General features: G+C 46.7%; 1 protein-coding gene across 1 annotated transcript; it reads left to right on the top strand.

Annotated features, from left to right (window-relative positions):
- The first annotated feature begins 1,472 nt into the window (after positions 1-1,472).
- LOC136612737 (resistin-like) lies at positions 1,473-6,113 on the top strand. Its single transcript, XM_066593357.1, has 4 exons — positions 1,473-1,533; positions 2,162-2,214; positions 3,083-3,193; positions 5,899-6,113. Exons 2-4 carry the CDS (start codon positions 2,166-2,168, stop codon positions 6,024-6,026), a joined length of 288 nt encoding a protein of 95 aa, XP_066449454.1. The 5' UTR covers positions 1,473-1,533; positions 2,162-2,165; the 3' UTR covers positions 6,027-6,113.
- Positions 6,114-18,782: the final 12,669 nt, after the last annotated feature.

Genomic DNA, 18,782 nt, shown 5'->3' on the forward strand with positions numbered 1-18,782 from the left:
GTGGTCTTCATGGAAGAATTGTGGCCAAAAAGCCATATCTCCACCATACAAACAAGGCCAAGCCATTCAACTGTGCACAAAAACATAGGAACTGGGGTGCAGAAAAGTTGCAGAAGGCACTCTGGACTGAGGAGTCAAAATGTGAAATATTTGGCAGTTGCACAAAGCAATTTGTTCTCTGAAGAGCTTTAATGAAATGTTTCCTCTTTTTCAGGTTTCTATCAAACCAGAGGAAAGTATGTCTGGACCATATGGAGCATTGCAGCTATGGTAGCTCCTAGACCTGTTGGCACATACACACACACAAAATAAAAAAAAATAAAATAAAAATTATATATATATATGCCCCCCCTTCCTTACACAACTATATATATGCCCCCCCCCCCCTTCCTTACACAACTGTAGATCAATGTTCTATCACTGGGCTTGGTTTAATATGGTAGAAAGTGCGGACAGATTCACTTTAAAGGGGATATCCAGTTGTAAGCTTTTGATAGCCTATTCTTAGGGTGGTCCATAAAAATTAGATTAGCTGGGGTCTGCTGCCTGGAATCCCCACTGATCAGCTGTTCATTGGACTGATGACCTCCTACACTGAGCTGATTTCTGCAGAAGCACACACTTCCATTCCCACTGCAGTGGCCAGGCTTGGTACAACAGGCAAAGTTGTCATTCACTTAATTGGGATCTTTCCCTGTAATACCAAGCCTGGCCACTACAGTGAGAATAAAGCTGTCTGATTCCTGCAGAAATCCGATGAATGTACAAGCACGCCAATAACAAGAACAGCTGATTGGTGAGATCCTGGGTGGCAGACCTCCGCCGATCTACTATTGATGGTCTATCCTGCAGTTAGGCCATCAATTGTTTAGGCAGAGTTGTCATTCATTTAAATGGGTTCTCTGCCCGCAATACCAGGACTGGCCACTGCATTGCGATTGGAGCTGTCTGCTTTTTGCAGAAATCAGCTGAATGTACAAGCAAACCAACGTGGTGAACAGCTGATCGGTGAGATCCTGGGTGGCAGACCTTCGCTGATCTACTATTGATGGTCTATCCTGCAGCTAGGCCATTATTTGTTTACAACTGGACAAACCCTTTAAGTGTTCCCTTTATTGTTGTTGTAGTACCTGCACGGAATGGATTTAGAAAACTCAGACCCGACTTTATTGTAAGAAGCGGTTGTCCAGTTTCCAATTTCACATCAACGAAGTTGTGCATCTATGCATCGACTCCTTCTACAACATGAGTCCAGTCATCATGCACTGGTTTTGAAATAAATCTGGAAATCCTCTACAGTAATTTATTTGCCAATCCCAGAAGGAAGTCATTTTAGTTTGTTCTCACAATCTTTATGACAATTGAAATCTGTACTAACATTATATGGGGTGGGGTCCAGCGGGCACACACCTATTGAAATTATAGGGTGGCATGAGGTGTCAAAAATGTTAGCGTACGTATTTGAAAATCAACAGGGTATATAAAGGGACTGGATGCAGTAAGTTTTTGCATACTTGGACTTTGCAAGGAAAGGTATGTAACTGGGTTGTTGGCAGCAATGTAGAAGAAGAAGGGATCATTACAACGGTGATTCTGGGGAAAGTACAGAAGGATTTAAGGTTCGGTAGAAGCATAACGTAGAATTTGGGGTTTTATAAAAAAAATTGAACAAGGACTCAAAACAGCACTGTGGTTACAGCATAAGACTCTTAGTGTAGAGGGTAGATCAGGGTCGTAACTAAAGGCTCAGGGGCCCTGATGCAAAATGTGAGCTGGGGCCCCCCCTCTACCTGTATCTGTACCCGTACCCATACCTAAACCATGCTGCACAGAGACATAACTTGAAGCTCCTGGGCCCCAATACAAAACCTGTAACGGGGCCCCCAACTATAATGCTTTATTCATAGTACAAGGCTACCTATATGGAGAAGAGAGGACTTATGGGCCCCCTAAGGCTCCTGGGCCCGGGAGCATCCGCATCCCCTGCACCCTCTATAGTTACGTCCCTGGGGTAGATGGAGAAGTCGGGTTTAGTGAATGTATGGCAATATAGTTAAAGGATAGATACAATTTAGAGTTGAGGATGGCACAGAAGTGGGCATAAAGATAACTTGGATCGAAAATCTCAGTCCTATAGAGTCTGTACCCTTTTGTTTTGCAGAAAAATGGCATATTTGACTCTTTTCGTCTGCAGCCTGCTGGTAATTTCAGCATGTAAGTATCTGTGCTGACTAACACACAAGCTCATGGGTAGACGGTAGACTAAAGATATCATTTGCACCATGTCATCCATGCTAACCGGGGTCAGAAACGCTCTTTTCTCCTTAGGGAGAGCAACTATATACTATAAACTAAGTATTCCATCTCCCTTATATCCATGCTAACCAAATGGTCTTTGAGGACATTAGATTATGTGTTGCACTAAAGAATAGACATTATGTATGTGGCTACACTTGGGAGAACTTGGCACATGCATGTATTCAAGGATTCATTCAGTTGTAAACTATTGATGGCCTAGCTTTAGAACAGATGATCAATAGTAGATCATTAGGGTTCCGTCAACTCAGATCCACACCAACAAGCTGTTCATCGGTTCCCTGTGCTTGTGCATTATGTTGATTTCTACTGTGGCCAGGCTTGGTATTACAAGTCAAGTCCCATAGAAGTGAATGGGAATTGTGCCTGCAATACCAAGCCTCACTGCTGCAGTGGGAACAGAGCTGTCTGCTTCCTGCAGAAATCAACTCCGTGCACAATCTTAGAATGGTAGAATTGGAAGGGACCTCCACGTCCACAAGCACAGGGACCCGATGAACAGCCTGTTGGTGGGGATCCAAGGTGATGGAGCCCTACCAGTGTACAATTGATGACCTATCCTCAGAATAGGCTATCAATAGTTTACAACTTGACAATCCCTTTAAATGGACAGACCCTAGTTTGGCCCCCATCTCTCGTAGGATACATGGGTAGTCTCCCTTTGCTGGTTGAAGAAACATCTCACATAGGCCAGCCCAACTCATGGGGCTAACTAGTGTAGCATTTGTGGAACTAACTGAATGATCTGTAACTTGTGGATTTGTAGATTCGCAGCCTCCTTGGGGAGGCAACGGTGGAGGCAATAATAAGAGATGCTCGTGCGACTTGGAGTGTGTAACTACAAAATCAGATGGGAATATTGCAACGTGTCAAAGCGGTAAGATAACTTTCACCATAGTCTTGTACAGATCTTCCAAGTTGCTTGTTAGGTCATTATGTGACTTGGGAATAACATTCAGTTTACAATAGCCAATGTGCCGAAGGTTTCCTAGTACTCAGAAACCCCAGCTGAGCCGTTCATAAGAAAGTGTGGAGGAAAATAATACAATTCTTTTTTGTTGGCACTAAATAAAGCTCAATGCACATGGATTTGTGATTCTAATGTAGTGCATGTAGAAAGTTGACTTCTCCACTGTGAGCACCATCAAGCTTGGAAGCCTCCCTTTAAAATTAATGCCTCTGTGCCTATCTATCTATTAGAGATGAGCGAGCATTGCCTTTAGCGAGTATCTCCCCGCTCGAGACGGAAGGTTTGGGTGCCGGCAGCGGGCAGGGAGCTGTGGAGGAGAGCTGGGCGGAACGGAGGGGAGATCTCCCTCTCCCTCTCTCCCCCCCCCCCCCGCTCCCTCCTGCTGACTGCCGCTACTCACCGCTCCCCCGCGCCGGCACCCGAACCTTCCGTCTCGAGCAGGGGAGATACTCGCTAAAGGCAATGCTCGCTTGAGCAATTGCCTTTAGCGAGTATACTCGCTCATCTCTACTATCTATCTATCTCATATCTATCTATCTAATATCTATCTATCTATCTAATATCTATCTATCTATCTATCTAATATCTATCCATCTAATATCTATCTATCCATCTATCTAATATCTATCTATCTATCTATCTATCTATCTATCTATCTAATATCTATCTATCTATCTAATATCTATCTATCCATCTATCTAATATCTATCTATCTATCTATCTATCTATCTATCTATCTATCTATCTATCTATCTATCTATCTAATATCTATCTATCCATCTATCTAATATCTATCTAATATCTATCTATCTATCTAATATCTATCTATCTATCTAATATCTATCTATCTATCTAATATCTATCTATCTCATATCTATCTATCTATCTCATATCTATCTATCTATCTAATATCTATCTATTCATCCATCCATCGAAAATTTTAGGCATACCTACGGTATCACTGACCTGTAATGTTTCAAAGGTTTTTTCGATCTGTGATGATTCTCAAAGTTAAGGTTTTTTCAAGACTACAAAATTGATAGCCTATTCTTACCATAGGCCATCAATAGCAAATCAGTTGGGGTAAAGCTGGGCACCCCTGTTGTGGCCCCACCCCTCTCCCAAAGATAAGGGTACTCATTGTAAATGCAACCTCCAAAATCCTTTTTTTTGTGGAGAATCCTAGAATCATAGAATGGTAGAGTTGGAAGGACTTCCCCGGTCATCTGGTCCAACCCCCTGCTCAGTGTGGGATCACTAAATCATCCCAGAAGATTAGTTTACCAGGAACAGCTAAAAAGAAAGACCTCCACTTTTAATACAAACCTACTGCTGGATGGGATTAATCATGCAAACATTTACAAAAGAAGCACTAAGCACTGTCACTAACGTCTAGTCACCCATAAAATGACTACTTGTGCTGCATGTATAGATGTAGCAATCAACAATATCATTATGTATACAATATACTGCAGTGATTACACAATGACTATGAGTTGTGTAACAATAGTTTGCTACAATGTATCAGCATGTAGGTAAGTGTAGCAGGTTGCTGTGTCCGCAGGACTACACCTGGATGGATATTCAGCATCTGGATGTAAGCCCATATGTTTCCATTGATTAACAGCAAGCAGAGATCTTGAAGATGGTGAAAAACTGAAATGCAACATATATTTGTAGAACTTATTATACTGGGATTAAAGAGGTTGTCTGGTCCGCCTACAGAGGATCCCTATGGGGGCATTCACATGTAGCAGATTTTGGTGCAGATCTGCATGGATGCAAATTTTGCCACAGATCTGCACAGATTTCACCCTTTCAATTGAAGGGGGTGAATTCTACTGGGGGTCCACATTAAAATCAGCACCATTGAGGCAGATTTTGGAAGTAGATTGTGAACTTTGGTGTGATTTTCCACTGCAGAAAATCTGCACCAGTTCTGCTGCGTGTGAACGTACCATTACATTTTATTCTGCCCTCCATGTACAAATATAAGACTGTTTACCAGGGTGAGGATGCGTTCACACAGGGCGATTTCTGACCAACTGTGATATGGTATGCAATGTCACGTGTGAAAAGAACACTTTGCTTTCAAGGTATTTTTCACAAAAGCGATTTTTCTTTTGAAACTATGGTGCAAGAATGAAAAATCACCGTATGTCCTACTTTTGGGGAATTCCGTTTCAGAGTTGTGCATTATTTCCTATGGCGGCAAAAAAAAAAAAAATTACATCATACTTGTATGTAGATGCGATTTTCATGTAAGTTCAATGTGATTTTTCAATTTTTTTCTGTTGCAACTACATGTGATATTCATGCGTGTGAAAATCGCATGTTGCAGAGATGCCATATGATGCATTTTTTTTCGTAAAACATATCGCATTCACAGCAGAAATCGCAAGTTTCAGAGCGTGATATTGGCCTGAGTTTCCCAAACCGATATCACACTTGCCCATGTGAATGCACCCTGAATCCAGGTTCTGTGCTCTGATCTCCAGCCCCCCCTTCTCCATAGTCTCGGTGTCCTCACTACTTACTGTAGACCTTGTAGTGTTATCTGCAGGTTGGCGTTATATTTCCGGCAGGATAACATTTCCCTTTTATGCTTTCAGGATATACCGCTATGTCTTGTTCCTGTGGAAGAAGTTGTTCATCTCACAGCATCAGGGGATCCAATGCATGCTTCTGTCAATGCGGCAACGTGGACTGGGCAAGCGCCCGCTGCTGTAGAACCATCTAAAAAGTGTCATCTGGATGCCACCATTATTTTACTGCTCATTGATTTTATCTCATTTTGCTAACAATAAAAAAAGTTTTAAAAAAGTCATTAATCGGGTAATTTTTTCCTCAGCTGGACGCTAAATAGCAGAACTCAACTTCACCTTTAGCAGTCGCTTTTCTTGGGTACTCACCTCCCACGACTCAGATCACTCCAGGACTTACAGAAGAGCCAAATAGTCGAACTGCCAGTTGTCACAATAAATGCTGATACGAAGCACATATGAAGACAGTAACAATGGCAGCTGGCAGAAGGATACATTAAACCCATAAGGCCCCATACCCATAGCAATATTCAAGGGCTGCTTTAATAGTCCCTTTGCAGTCCTGAGTAAATATCTTCTTATAAAAAATTGGGCTCACAAGCAGTATGATGAGGCTTCCAGCTACCAGGGGCATGACTATAATTGGTGTTGAGGATGCAGTCACACCCGGGCCCTGAAGCTTTAGGGGGCCCATAAGGTCTTACTCTCTATCTAAGGAGAACAGTACTAGAAATGAAGAATTATAGTTGTGGACCCTATTATAGATTTTGCTTCAGGACCCAATAGCCTCAAGCTACAGATCTATCCCCTATATTAGTGAGCTGGAATAGGGTTTTCTCCAGCAGGCTTCAGGGTATTCTGCAGCTTTCCTAATTGTGTGGAAGCAGTATGCGCACACTGACCAAGTCAAACACAAGGTATGAATCTCATGTTAAAAATGGCTCTTCTGGCAGAGACGTCCAGACAGGCCTTTTTATTGAAAAAGGATAACACCTGCCCTTTATGGGCGTTTAACAGATTACATCACCAACATATATATATTCTTATTCGCTAGATTATACAGAGTCTCCCGCCTCCCTACCCTCCCGTCCTCACGTCCGCCAAGGTATGGACTTTGTATTCTTTAGCATGCAGACAGCCTTAAGGAATTCTGTGTAGTTGACAAATGATTTGTCAACTAGCTTGTGTTTGAAGAGTGGAAGGGGGCTAGGTAAACACACAGGATATACACATAACACTATAGCCCTTAACTCTTAGAGGTTTCTTGTGCAATTTCTATGTACTTAGTCAACATTAGATCAGACATCCTTCACCATCCCATTGTCTACTAAATACTATGATTAGATTGTGTGTCGATCAAACTCCAGAGTTAAAAGTCATTACAACAACAAAATACATTTGGGTTTATATAAATCAATAGACATTTTATATTAATCATGATGTCTACTACAATCCCCCCTTGAAATGTCTATTCTCTAACTTTCCCTAGTAATTCCACAATCATCTGCGGGTGACCCTCCTTGGGGTCCCAAATCTAGGCAGGCCCATCGAGCATACCAAGGTAAGCTCTCCAAGCCAACCACGGGTTCTTCACAGCCCTTGCGACTGGACCACAGCTAGCCTGGGTCCCCCGTAGTCACCGACTCGTAATTCCAAGGAGGGTGGTCTGACCCTATAACTGGAGCGCGTTGTAGGTTGGATTTAGAGTCTTCAAGGGGGTGTAGGACTTGTCCACTCCATCTGGGGATGCATCCAGTAAACTCATTGTGGGAGCGGCTTTTTCAACAGCAGTTTCACAGGTCTTTTTGACACAGGGGACAACACAGCAGGCTAGAATAGAAAAGATAATCAGTACACATAGAACAGCAATGCCTATCTGCACCAGAATTCTCTGCCACCCACTCATCCATGAAAAGTACTGGTCCCAAGGGTCAGTTATCCCTGAGTTTCTTTTTAATTCTTCCGATAGTGCAGTCAACTTTTTAATGGCAACTGTGACTTTACCCGTGGGTCCTGTATTGTCTGGGATGTAGGTACAACAAGTCTCCCCTATCATCTTACAGACACCCCCCTTCTCAGCTAAAATCATGTCTAAAGCCATTCTATTTTGAAAAGTCATAGTCGAGGCAGGTCCTAATTGGTCAGCTAGTCCCTGTAAGGCATCTCTGGTGTAATTTATAAATCGCTGCTGATTATAATAAATATAATTAATCCAGTCAACGTTTTTATTTACCGTAATGATTGGGAAAATGGACTCGAATCCAGCTTTAACTTGGTCTCTAGCTTTATACTCGTCAGGTACCCCCCTTGGCTGTCCTATGGCGTCAATGTACACGTGTAAATCGAAACTACCGCCAGGAGCCTCTCGTCTCACTCTATGATAACTATTGGGGGTAACCTCATTATCCTCAACGTTATCTGACAGGATGTGGAGGGGCATAAGGGCTTTTGCTAAGGCACACTCCCCTGTCCAATTACCTTCCAGACGGGTCCTCAACCTCATGTCTCCACAAAGCCAGTAAACGTCTCCTAAGGACTGGACCTGATTCTGCGTCCATTCCCCTCCCAGTGTACTGTAGGAGGAGCAATACCCGTTGGTGAAGTTCCCCAAAAATCTCCCCCCTTGTCGGTTTGCATAGCAGGTGTAGTTTCCGGGGTAGATTGTAATACTCTCCCCGGGGCGAGGCACTTGGGTGATTATGGGGTATTCCTTTTTCCACTTCTCACAAACAGTGTGATTGGTGGAAACGTTCGTGAAGAGACTAAGGAAACACTTTTCAACATCTACAGGGAGATTCAGTGGGACCGTCCCCAAGTGCGGTCGGGCACTACCGCACACGTAACAGTTAGACTTGTTGCTCTTGTTGGCATTGTACCTCATCCACTCTAACCAGAGATTCTGGTCAGAGTAGCCAGTCTCTACTGTCATGACGTCTTCAAAGGTAGGGTCGGCTATGGCCATCATGTTCGTCAAGGTCTTTATTTTGGGGCGCAGGGGGTTAAATATAGGCACGGGGCTAGGTGAAGGCCTCCATTCGGGAGCATCTACCATATCCCTTATTTTAAACTTCCCTAAGGGATCTGTCCTCCCGTACCGGTATGTCCCCAAACAATAAGTCCCCTCGTCTCCCGGGCTTGGATTTTCTATGGTTAGTGTAAGAACCATATTAAAGCCAAGCAACATGATGAGTTCAGCCTTCCAGTTCCCACTATCCTTATTATTTTTAAGGAGGGTCATACGACTAATTAGGGATTTCCCGCTCTTATCTTTTTTATTTACGGCACTTCGCGGTTTATAGGACCAGTCTGTTCCTGTGTTCCATCCCACTGATCCCCAATAGCGACAGTCTTCTCCCCAGACGTTATCAGTAACACAAATATATTGAATTCCCAGGGTGTACAAGTCATATAGCCAACTGGATCGGGCTAAATCCGGCCCATGGTGGGATTTTGTTTTTAGACACGGGACCACAGTACAATAGTCGAAGGAATATGTGGCCACCTGAGTGTTGGATGAGTTATACCAAAAGGTAACAGTACCCTCATATTCCTCCGACCAAGGATTCCAGTTGCCACCCTCCTCTCTCGTGATTACTGCTCGAGACCCACCTCCCACTCTGACGAGTCCCAAACAAAACAATGTCCACAGCATGACTAGACCTGGTCTCCCAGATCTGGAACTTTCTTACAGTGGGAAGCGTGGATCCAGGTGGGTCTTCCGGCTAATTTCACAGCTGTGGCAGTAGTCAGAAGCACCTGGTAGGGACCATCAAATCGAGGCTCGAGGGAGTGCTTCCTGAGGAACTTCTTGACATACACCCAATCCCCAGGCTTCAAGGTATGGGTCCCGGTGTCCGCCTCTGGATCTGGAATGGAAGAGAACACCTGTGCATGGACCCTGGTTAGTTCTTTGGCAAGGGAAGTCACATACTTAGTCAACACATCAGATTGCAGTTGTAACTGTTGGGGGTAGTAACAACCTAACCTTGGGGCTGACCCAAACAGGATTTCATAGGGAGATAGTGCGTGATCCCCCCTGGGTGTATATCTCACACTGAACAGGGCTATTGGGAGACAGTCTGTCCAGGGTAGCCCTGTTTCCTGCGTCATTTTGAGCATTTTGCTCTTTAGTGTGCCATTAAGTCTCTCTACCTTTCCACTACTCTGGGGGTGGTAAGGTGTATGGAACAGCAGACTGCTACCAAGGGCCTGCCAAATTTCTTTGGTGACGTTGGCAGTGAACGCTGGACCTTGGTCACTTTCGATGACCTCTGGGATTCCGAACCTGCAGACGAGTTCTGAGAGTAGTTTCTTAGCAGTAGTCTTTGCAGTCATATTGCTCACTGCGTATGCTTCTGGCCAGCCGGAGAAGACATCTACTACTACTAGGGCGTATTCGTATCGCCCGCTCTTTGGCATTTGGATGTGGTCAATCTGGATCCGTTGAAAGGGATACATGGGTCTGGCAAGGTGTTTTGCAGGAACCCTCTCCATACGTCCTGGGTTACATTCCGCACAAGTAACGCACGACTTACAGTATCGGTCAGTCAGAACCGAGATTCCAGGGGCCACGTAGTACTTCTGAATGAGGGCGTTCATCAGCATTTTGGATAAATGCGTGGGTCCATGAGCCCATTGTACCACTGCCGGGTACAGAGATCTTGGAAGACAGGGTTTCCTTGAGATTTGATACAGCCCTCTTCTGTCTTTGGTAGCCCCCTTATCTTCCCAGATTTTCAGCTCTTCTGGCGTAACTCTCGCCTGTGCTTCTGAAAGAGTTCTTACATCTGGGGTGGTAGACACTTCTGGTCCCGTCTGAGCGACCATTTCCATTGGCTGATCCTCCACTCGAGTCTCACTTCCTTCGTCTGGACCTGCTGCTGCTTCTTTAGCTGCCTTGTCGGCTAGATAGTTCCCTCTAGCTTCTGGTGAATTTAACTTTCCGTGAGCCTTGACTTTCAGCACAGCCACTTGGGTAGGTAAAAGTAGCGCATCCATCAGTTCTCCGATAGCCTCATGATGTTTCACTGGAGTACCAGCTGTCGTCAGGAATCCCCTGGTTTTCCATATTAGTCCAAAGTCGTGTGCCACTCCAAGAGCATACCTGGAGTCCGTGTAGATATTTGCAGTCTTCCCTTTGGCCAATTTACAGGCTGAAATCAGGGCTTGCAGTTCTGCTTCTTGTGCAGACATCGTTGAAGGCAGTCTCTGAGCTTGGAGGATGGTGTCTTCCGTAGTGATTGCATACCCCGTGTGAAACCTTCCCTTGCTGTCCGCATACCTGGAACCGTCAATAAAAATTGTAAGTTCAGGATTCTGCAGTGGGGTATCTAGGACAGTAGGTAGGTGTGAGGTTTGTTGTTTCATAAGCTCAAAGCAATCATGTTCGGGCACCCCCGGATCATTTGTTTCTTTTTCCTCTTCTGACTCTACACCCCCCTCAGGAAGTGGGAGGAGAGTGGAGGGGTTGAGTATATGGCATCGGCGTAGAGTCACATTATCCGGAAGGAGGAGCGAACATTGCAGTCTGAGGTGTCTTGCTGCCGAAAGATGTTTTGGTTGCGTTTGATTGAGGATGGCCGTAATGTCATGAGGAGCTTGAACGATCAAAGCGTGTCCCAAAACAAGGTCCGAGGTTTTGTCCAACAGGACCTGAGCAGCAAAAACGGCCCTTAGGCAGGAGGGCCCTCCTCGGGCTACTGTGTCTAGCTGTGCAGAGTAGTAGCCAACTGGCCTCATTCTGGGGCCGTGAGATTGGGCAAGGACACCCGTCGCATGTCCCTGCCGTTCGCTGACAAAAAGGTGGAAGTCCTTGTTATAGTCCGGCAGGCCCAATGCAGGGGCTGTGGAGATGGCTGTCTTCAAAAGATAGAAACTTTCAAGCGCCTCTGGTCCTAGAAGAAATGGATCCGTCTTTAAAGCATCGTACAGAGGTTGCATCAGTAGAGAGGCTTCTGGGATCCATGATCTGCAGTAGGAGATTAGGCCAAGGAAAGCCTGTAACGCCCGCGTAGAGTTTGGCACTTGTATCCTCTGGACTGCCAGTATCCGTTCGTGGGTGAGGTGCCTGGCCCCCTGCGTGATGCAGTGACCAAGGAAAACCACCGAAGTGGAGCACCACTGGAGCTTGGATAGAGATGCTTTGCAACCTTGGTCGGCCAGGAAGTAAAGCAGGCTTTCCGACGCCGCCTCAGCTGTGGGGAGGTCATCAGCGCACAGCAAGAGGTCATCAACATATTGTAGGAGAACCACCGTAGTGTGTTCAGATTGCCATGGTGCGAGGATAGACGCAATGGCTTTCGCGAACTGACTTGGAGAATTCTGGGCCCCCTGAGGCATCACGGTCCATGTATATTGCCGGCCATCATGGGTGAAGGCGAAGAGAAATTGGCAGGACGGGTCCAACGGGATGCTGAAGAAGGCATTTGCAAGATCCACGACTGTGAAGTATGTGGCGGTGGGCGGTACCCCCGCCAACAGGGTATGTGGATTAGGCACAAGGGGTGTGTCCAAAATGGTGGCCTCGTTCACTGCTCGGAGGTCCTGCACCATACGGTATTTCACTGGCATCCCCTTGGGTGTCTTCTTCTTTACTGGAAACAACGGGGTGTTGCAGGGAGATTCACAGCGTATGAGTGCCCCATTTTCCAAGAGTGCCTTCACTTGCCCTGCGATAGCCTGTGAGACGGCAATCTTGAGTGGATACTGCGGCCGACGTGGTAGGCTGGCTCCAGGTTTCAGTTTAACTACCACGGGTGGCACTCGGAGTTTACCGATGTCTTCCGGGCCTTTGGACCACAGTTTATCTGGAATTCGCTAGAGGACATCGGCCGGCACTGTATTAGGGTTTTCCGTGCTGACTGCAAGGAGTAAAGGTTCTGATGCCAGAATCATCGTATCTTCTTCCGACAAAGGCGATGATACCTTTATTCCTCCATCCTCGGTATAGGTGATGGTGGCTTGTAGCTTGGATAGCAGGTCTGCTCCCAGCAGGTTTAGCGGAGATGTCTTGTGGATCACAAACCGTGCTAACACATTAGGGAGAGAGCCAATCCGTAGAGGTTTTGAAAGGCGGTGAGAGGTAGGACGTCCTTCTATGCCCATGGTCAAGATTTCGACATTGTCCAGCAGGGTCTTGAAAGGGAAATCCGCTTCCTTAATCACACTTCTGGCTGCACCTGTGTCCAGGAGGAAGGTAGTGGGACGGCCTGCAACGGAGAGGGTAACCTGGGCTTGTGGACCCGGCAGATCAATGTTGGTATCCCGCTGAGACATGGCCATAATGGACGCAGGCTTGCCACTGTCCTATTGTAGAAGGTCGGTGGCTGGAGGAGGTGGGGGAGGAAGTTGCTCTTTGGTACTTTGGCCGGAACGTCGCCTTCTTGGAGCGCGGCAGTCACGGCGGAGGTGTCCAGGGCGACCACAATTGTAGCATGTACGCAGATCTGGTTGTCCAGGCTGTGGCACCCGAAATCTCTGCAGGGATGGGTCCTCTGCCAGCATTGCAAGTGTGTGTCCTTTTCCTTCTAGCCCCTTTGCTACCAGTAACAGCGTATCCATGGACAATGTCTTGTATTCCGGACGAGATGTGATGAGGCCTTTCCGTATGGGTTCACGAAGTCCTGTCACAAAGGCAGATGAAAGCATTTGGGCATGCGCTTTGGTTTGCGTGGAGAAGCCTAGGTCATTAAACAACTGTATCAGGCGAGTGTGGTACTTCTCCACAGATTCCCCCTTTTCCTGGGTGACGTCTTGGATGGTGGTCGCTTGATCTGCAAGACGATCCTGGGCCCACACCTTGATCTGTTCACAGAACTGGATACCGGATTCATATGTAACGTCGCTCTCCACCTTCAGTGGGTCCAGGTGCTTTTCAATCACTGGCCAGTAGGTGTCTCCTGCTTTAACTTCAGTAAGGGCTTGGAGGTCCTTCCAGGTAGCACTAAAATTCTTCTGAATCTGCACCAGTCTCCGGTAAAAAGGCATCGGCTGTCTCTCCGGGTCAGGGAGACTGGTGTTAAGGGTAGACGCCTGAGTGGGAGTAAAAGAAACATACAACACAGGAGCATCGGCTGGAAGCCGGACTCCTGCGGACTTGGGAGGCTGTTGGCTGTGGGCTAAACGTGCGGGCCCTGGCATCCGGGCCCGCTGGTCTCCACTTGCGTTAATGAAGTATTCAAGGCGGTCCTGCGCACTTCGGATATCTCTCTGTACTCCTTGGAACTCCCCCAGGAGGCTACGGGCTACATTGGCACTAGCGGGGGATGGATCTGCCCATGGATGGAGTCCGTAGCCAGGGGCAACGCTCGGGGAACCATCTTCCCCTAACATCATGAGGGGAAGGCTGCCAGAATTGAACTGGTTAGCTTGTTCTACAGTGCCTTCTAGGGATAGAGGCACAGTGTTGGATGGCACATGAAAAGAGCCATCTGCATGCAGCACTGGATACAGGGATGTCAGAGAATTAGGATTCCCGGGTGTAGCAAGATGGCCGCCGGAAGAAGGGGCAGGGCCAGGTGAGGCAAGATGGCCGCCGGAGGAAGGGGCGGGGCCAGGTGAGGCAAGATGGCTGCCAGAGGAAGGGGTGGGGCCAGGTGAGGCAAGATGGCTGCCAGAGGAAGGGGCGGGGCCAGGTGAGGCAAGATGGCCACTGGAGGAAGGGGCGGGGCCAGGTGAGGCAAGATGGCCGCTGGAGGAAGGGGCGGGGCCAGGTGAGGCAAGATGGCCGCTGGAGGAAGGGGCGGGGCCAGGTGAGGCAAGATGGCCGCCGGGGGAAGGGGCAGGGCCAGGTGAGGCAAGATGGCCGCCGGAGGAAGGGGCGGGGCCAGGTCCTGTCCCTGATGGGGAGGGACCGGAAGTGATGTTACCGACACTAGAAGTGGACACAAAGGAAGAAGTAACATCACGGTAGGGGCGGGGCGCCCCACAATTACTGCAGACCTCACGCCATGTGGGATTTTGAACATTACAAACAAGGCAAGTCCAGCAGGAATGGCCGCCATCATAGGGAGGGGGTATAGTGGACACAAAGGCATTACACTGTTCATGATACAAGTAATACACATCCCCCCCCTCCTTTACCTCCTCCTCCACCCAACTCTGCTCGTGTATCCCTTTTGCTACTCTATACCATGCCTCAGCAGACTGCAGCACCCCCCTATCTGCCAGAGCCCCCTTTTTGTCCTTCAAAACTTTCCTCCATTGTTCTGGCTGTAATCTACCACCCCTAATCTTCTCCCATCCTGCAACTTTTCTGATCCTCTCCCATTGTTCAGCAAACTCTGCTCCCTCCCTTTCAGCAACCAAATCACAAGCTCTATGACCTTTGTCCTTGCTCACTTTGTTCCCCATTTTCTAAACAACCTGCGTCTATGCCTAACCTTCTCAATCTGCTCAACTCTATCCTACCTACCAAGTCTATCCTATCCGAAGTTTCTGGACACAGTAATGTTCCTCTTGTAAAATCTGCTTTCTTCAAATCCTTCCAATATAACCCCTCTTTCCCACTCAGATCACAATGCACATTAATTCTATAACACCGAACAAACGGTACAGACGGGATTACTGGAGAATACCCACAACGGCTCAAGGTATATGGCTCACCTACCTTAGCAACAGCCCACCCTCCACTTGTAATCCCCAACAACACTCCCTGAACACAATTTGGACAGGACATTTAACTATACAGAGACTGACGATTATATTCAGTGACCAAAGACCTCAACAGTATCCGGAGCCGTCAGCCGTCACAACGCACAGCTAAAATTCCCACGTATTCCTCCCTTTGTACAAGAGCATATACCGAGCTCAATCATACAAAAATGAATACGCGTTTTCCAAATTTACCTGCCCGCTCTCCAAGCGTATTAGAGCAACCGTGCCCTATTACCTAGGGGAGCGTGGCCCTCGGGCGTGCACCCTCAAAGCGTATAGGAACACAGACTATGTCCTGCTATACACTCGAGTCCGCCCCTCTACACACAAAAGGTTAATCCTCACAGAATTTGTCTCTTGGTCTTAGGTACACAGTCTTTAACCGTCTCAGACACAACAGCATACAGCATACAGAATACCCCTAGACAGATAACATGGTGGTTTTTCGGGTGGACAGAACTAGAGTTATTACCTGTCTTTCAGTGAAGGTCTAGTCTGGATCAGATACAGGCAGATTTAGCAGTTAGAAATCAGTTTTTACACAGGTAGATAAAGCAATCTTACCGTGTTCTGTAGTTTTTGGGCCCCTGAGTTCCGCGTGCTATCTGCCGGTCTCTATACGTTCCAGGCTGTGACCTCACAGATCCACCGCCCACCCAGGGACGCCACTGAGCTGGAATAGGGTTTTCTCCAGCAGGCTTCAGGGTATTCTGCAGCTTTCCTAATTGTGTGGAAGCAGTATGCGCACACTGACCAAGTCAAACACAAGGTATGAATCTCATGTTAAAAATGGCTCTTCTGGCAGAGACGTCCAGACAGGCCTTTTTATTGAAAAAGGATAACACCTGCCCTTTATGGGCGTTTAACAGATTACATCACCAACATATATATATTCTTATTCGCTAGATTATACAGAGTCTCCCGCCTCCCTACCCTCCCGTCCTCACGTCCGCCAAGGTATGGACTTTGTATTCTTTAGCATGCAGACAGCCTTAAGGAATTCTGTGTAGTTGACAAATGATTTGTCAACTAGCTTGTGTTTGAAGAGTGGAAGGGGGCTAGGTAAACACACAGGATATACACATAACACTATAGCCCTTAACTCTTAGAGGTTTCTTGTGCAATTTCTATGTACTTAGTCAACATTAGATCAGACATCCTTCACCATCCCATTGTCTACTAAATACTATGATTAGATTGTGTGTCGATCAAACTCCAGAGTTAAAAGTCATTACAACAACAAAATACATTTGGGTTTATATAAATCAATAGACATTTTATATTAATCATGATGTCTACTACATTAGACCTACTCACCCAAACTCTCTCTTAACCAACATTTTAAAGGGGATTTCCAGGGAAAATACTATTGATGACATATCCTCAGAATTTATCATCAATAGTTGATCGGCTGGACTTTGCCACTGGAGACCCCAACTGATCAGTTGATCATGTACCCATTGACAGTGCTGCAAATACACCAGAGTCGGAGTGTAACCCACTGCTCTGACCCCTGTGTAGTCGCCAGCGCTTGTAATTGCAGGCACAGATCTCATTGAAATCAAGCAAGTAATCTCTTATCCACAGTATAGTAGTAAATTTACTGAATAGTGGGGTCTAACGCCTGGTTGGTTTAGACACAACAATTATTGCTCAAAAGATGTCTTTTGAGCGATAATCGTTGTGTGCCTTTACAGCGCACGGTGATCGCTCAAACGTTGAGCGATCACTTTGCGCTCTAAGCAGGGTATACAGAAGACAAGCGGGGCCGCTTGTCTTCTGCATACAGCTGTTCTCTGCTCGGAGCGCCCAGCTGGTATATAACTGAGCACTCCAAACAGGATATGCAGAAGACAAGCAGGACTGCTTGTCTTCTGCATCCAGCTGTTCTCTGCTCGGAGCGCCTGGCTGTTATACAGCTGAGCACACCGAGTGCAGTATGCAGAAGACAAGCGGGGCCGCTTGTCTTCTGCATCTAGCTGTTCTCTGCTCGGAGAGCCCAGCTGGTATACAACTGAGCGCTCTAAACAGAATATGTAGAAGACAAGCAGGACCGATTGTTTTCTACATCCAGCTGTTCTCTGCTCGGTGTGCCTGGCTGTTATACAGCTGAGTGCTTCGAGCAGGGTATGCGGAAGACAAGCGGGGCTGTTTGTCTTCTGCCTCCAGCTGTTCTCTGCTTGGAGCGCCCGTCTGTTATATAGCTGAGCGCACCGAGTGCAGTATGCAGAAGACAAGCGGGGCCGCTTGTCTTCTGCATCCAGCTATTCTCTGCTCAGAGCGCCCGGCTGTTATCCAGCTGAGCGCTCTGATCGGGGTATGCAGAACACAGCTGGATCACTGCGTTCTTCATACCCCGCCTGTGTTCAGGGATACAGCTGAAACAATAGTATCAGCTGTATCCCGCTGTGAATTCCTGATAAGGCTAATCATTCTCTTTCAGCATGCTGAAAGAGAACGATCAGCGATTCCTTAACAAAAACTGCATGTTTGTGCAGTTAGACACAACGATTATCGCTCAAAAGATAAATTTGAGCGCTTTTTGAGCAAAAATCGTTGTGTTTAAATTTGCTTTAACAGCTGAGACCCCTACCAATTCCAAGATTTCAGCCTCAGCGCATCTCTTCTAGCAGTGGAGAAGGCTCATGCACACCTGTGCTCCATTCACTTCAATGGGACCATCAGAGATACCTGAATTCAAGTGCTCACCTATCTCCGGTGGTCTGATTGCATGCACGGCCTCTGCTGCCAGTGCTTAAGATGCGCCTGAGCTGAAATCTCAATGGGAGTCCCAGCAATTGGATCCTCACCGATCAGCAAGTTATCTCCTAACCTGTTGATAGGGAATGACTTGCTGGGTTTTCTGGTTTTATAATAAAATATAAGCACTAAATAAAAGAAAAGATTTACAATTTCCTGATATACTTTGCTTACAATCACAACTGCTTAATAGCCAATGACCCCAATTCTGACAGCGGCATTAAATCCCCCGAACGATGTTCGAGGGTCCTGCACGGCCCCCCGCGGTGAGATCGGGGAAGCCGTGCAGGTGTCATGGCAGCCGGGGCCTAATGAAAGGCATCAGGGCTGCCTTACCAAACTGCCTATCAAGCCATCCCCATGGGGTGGCTTGATAGACTGCCTGTTAAATTGCAGTATGACGTAATGCTATAGCATTACGTCATACTGCAGGAGCGATCAAAGTATCGCATGTTAAAGTCCCCCAGGGGGACTTCAAAGTAAAGTAAAAAGAATGTCAATAAAGTTTTTTTAATTGTAAAAAAAAAGTTATAAAAGTT

Source organism: Eleutherodactylus coqui, chromosome 2 (assembly GCF_035609145.1).
Source record: "Eleutherodactylus coqui strain aEleCoq1 chromosome 2, aEleCoq1.hap1, whole genome shotgun sequence".
Taxonomy (NCBI): domain Eukaryota; kingdom Metazoa; phylum Chordata; class Amphibia; order Anura; family Eleutherodactylidae; genus Eleutherodactylus; species Eleutherodactylus coqui.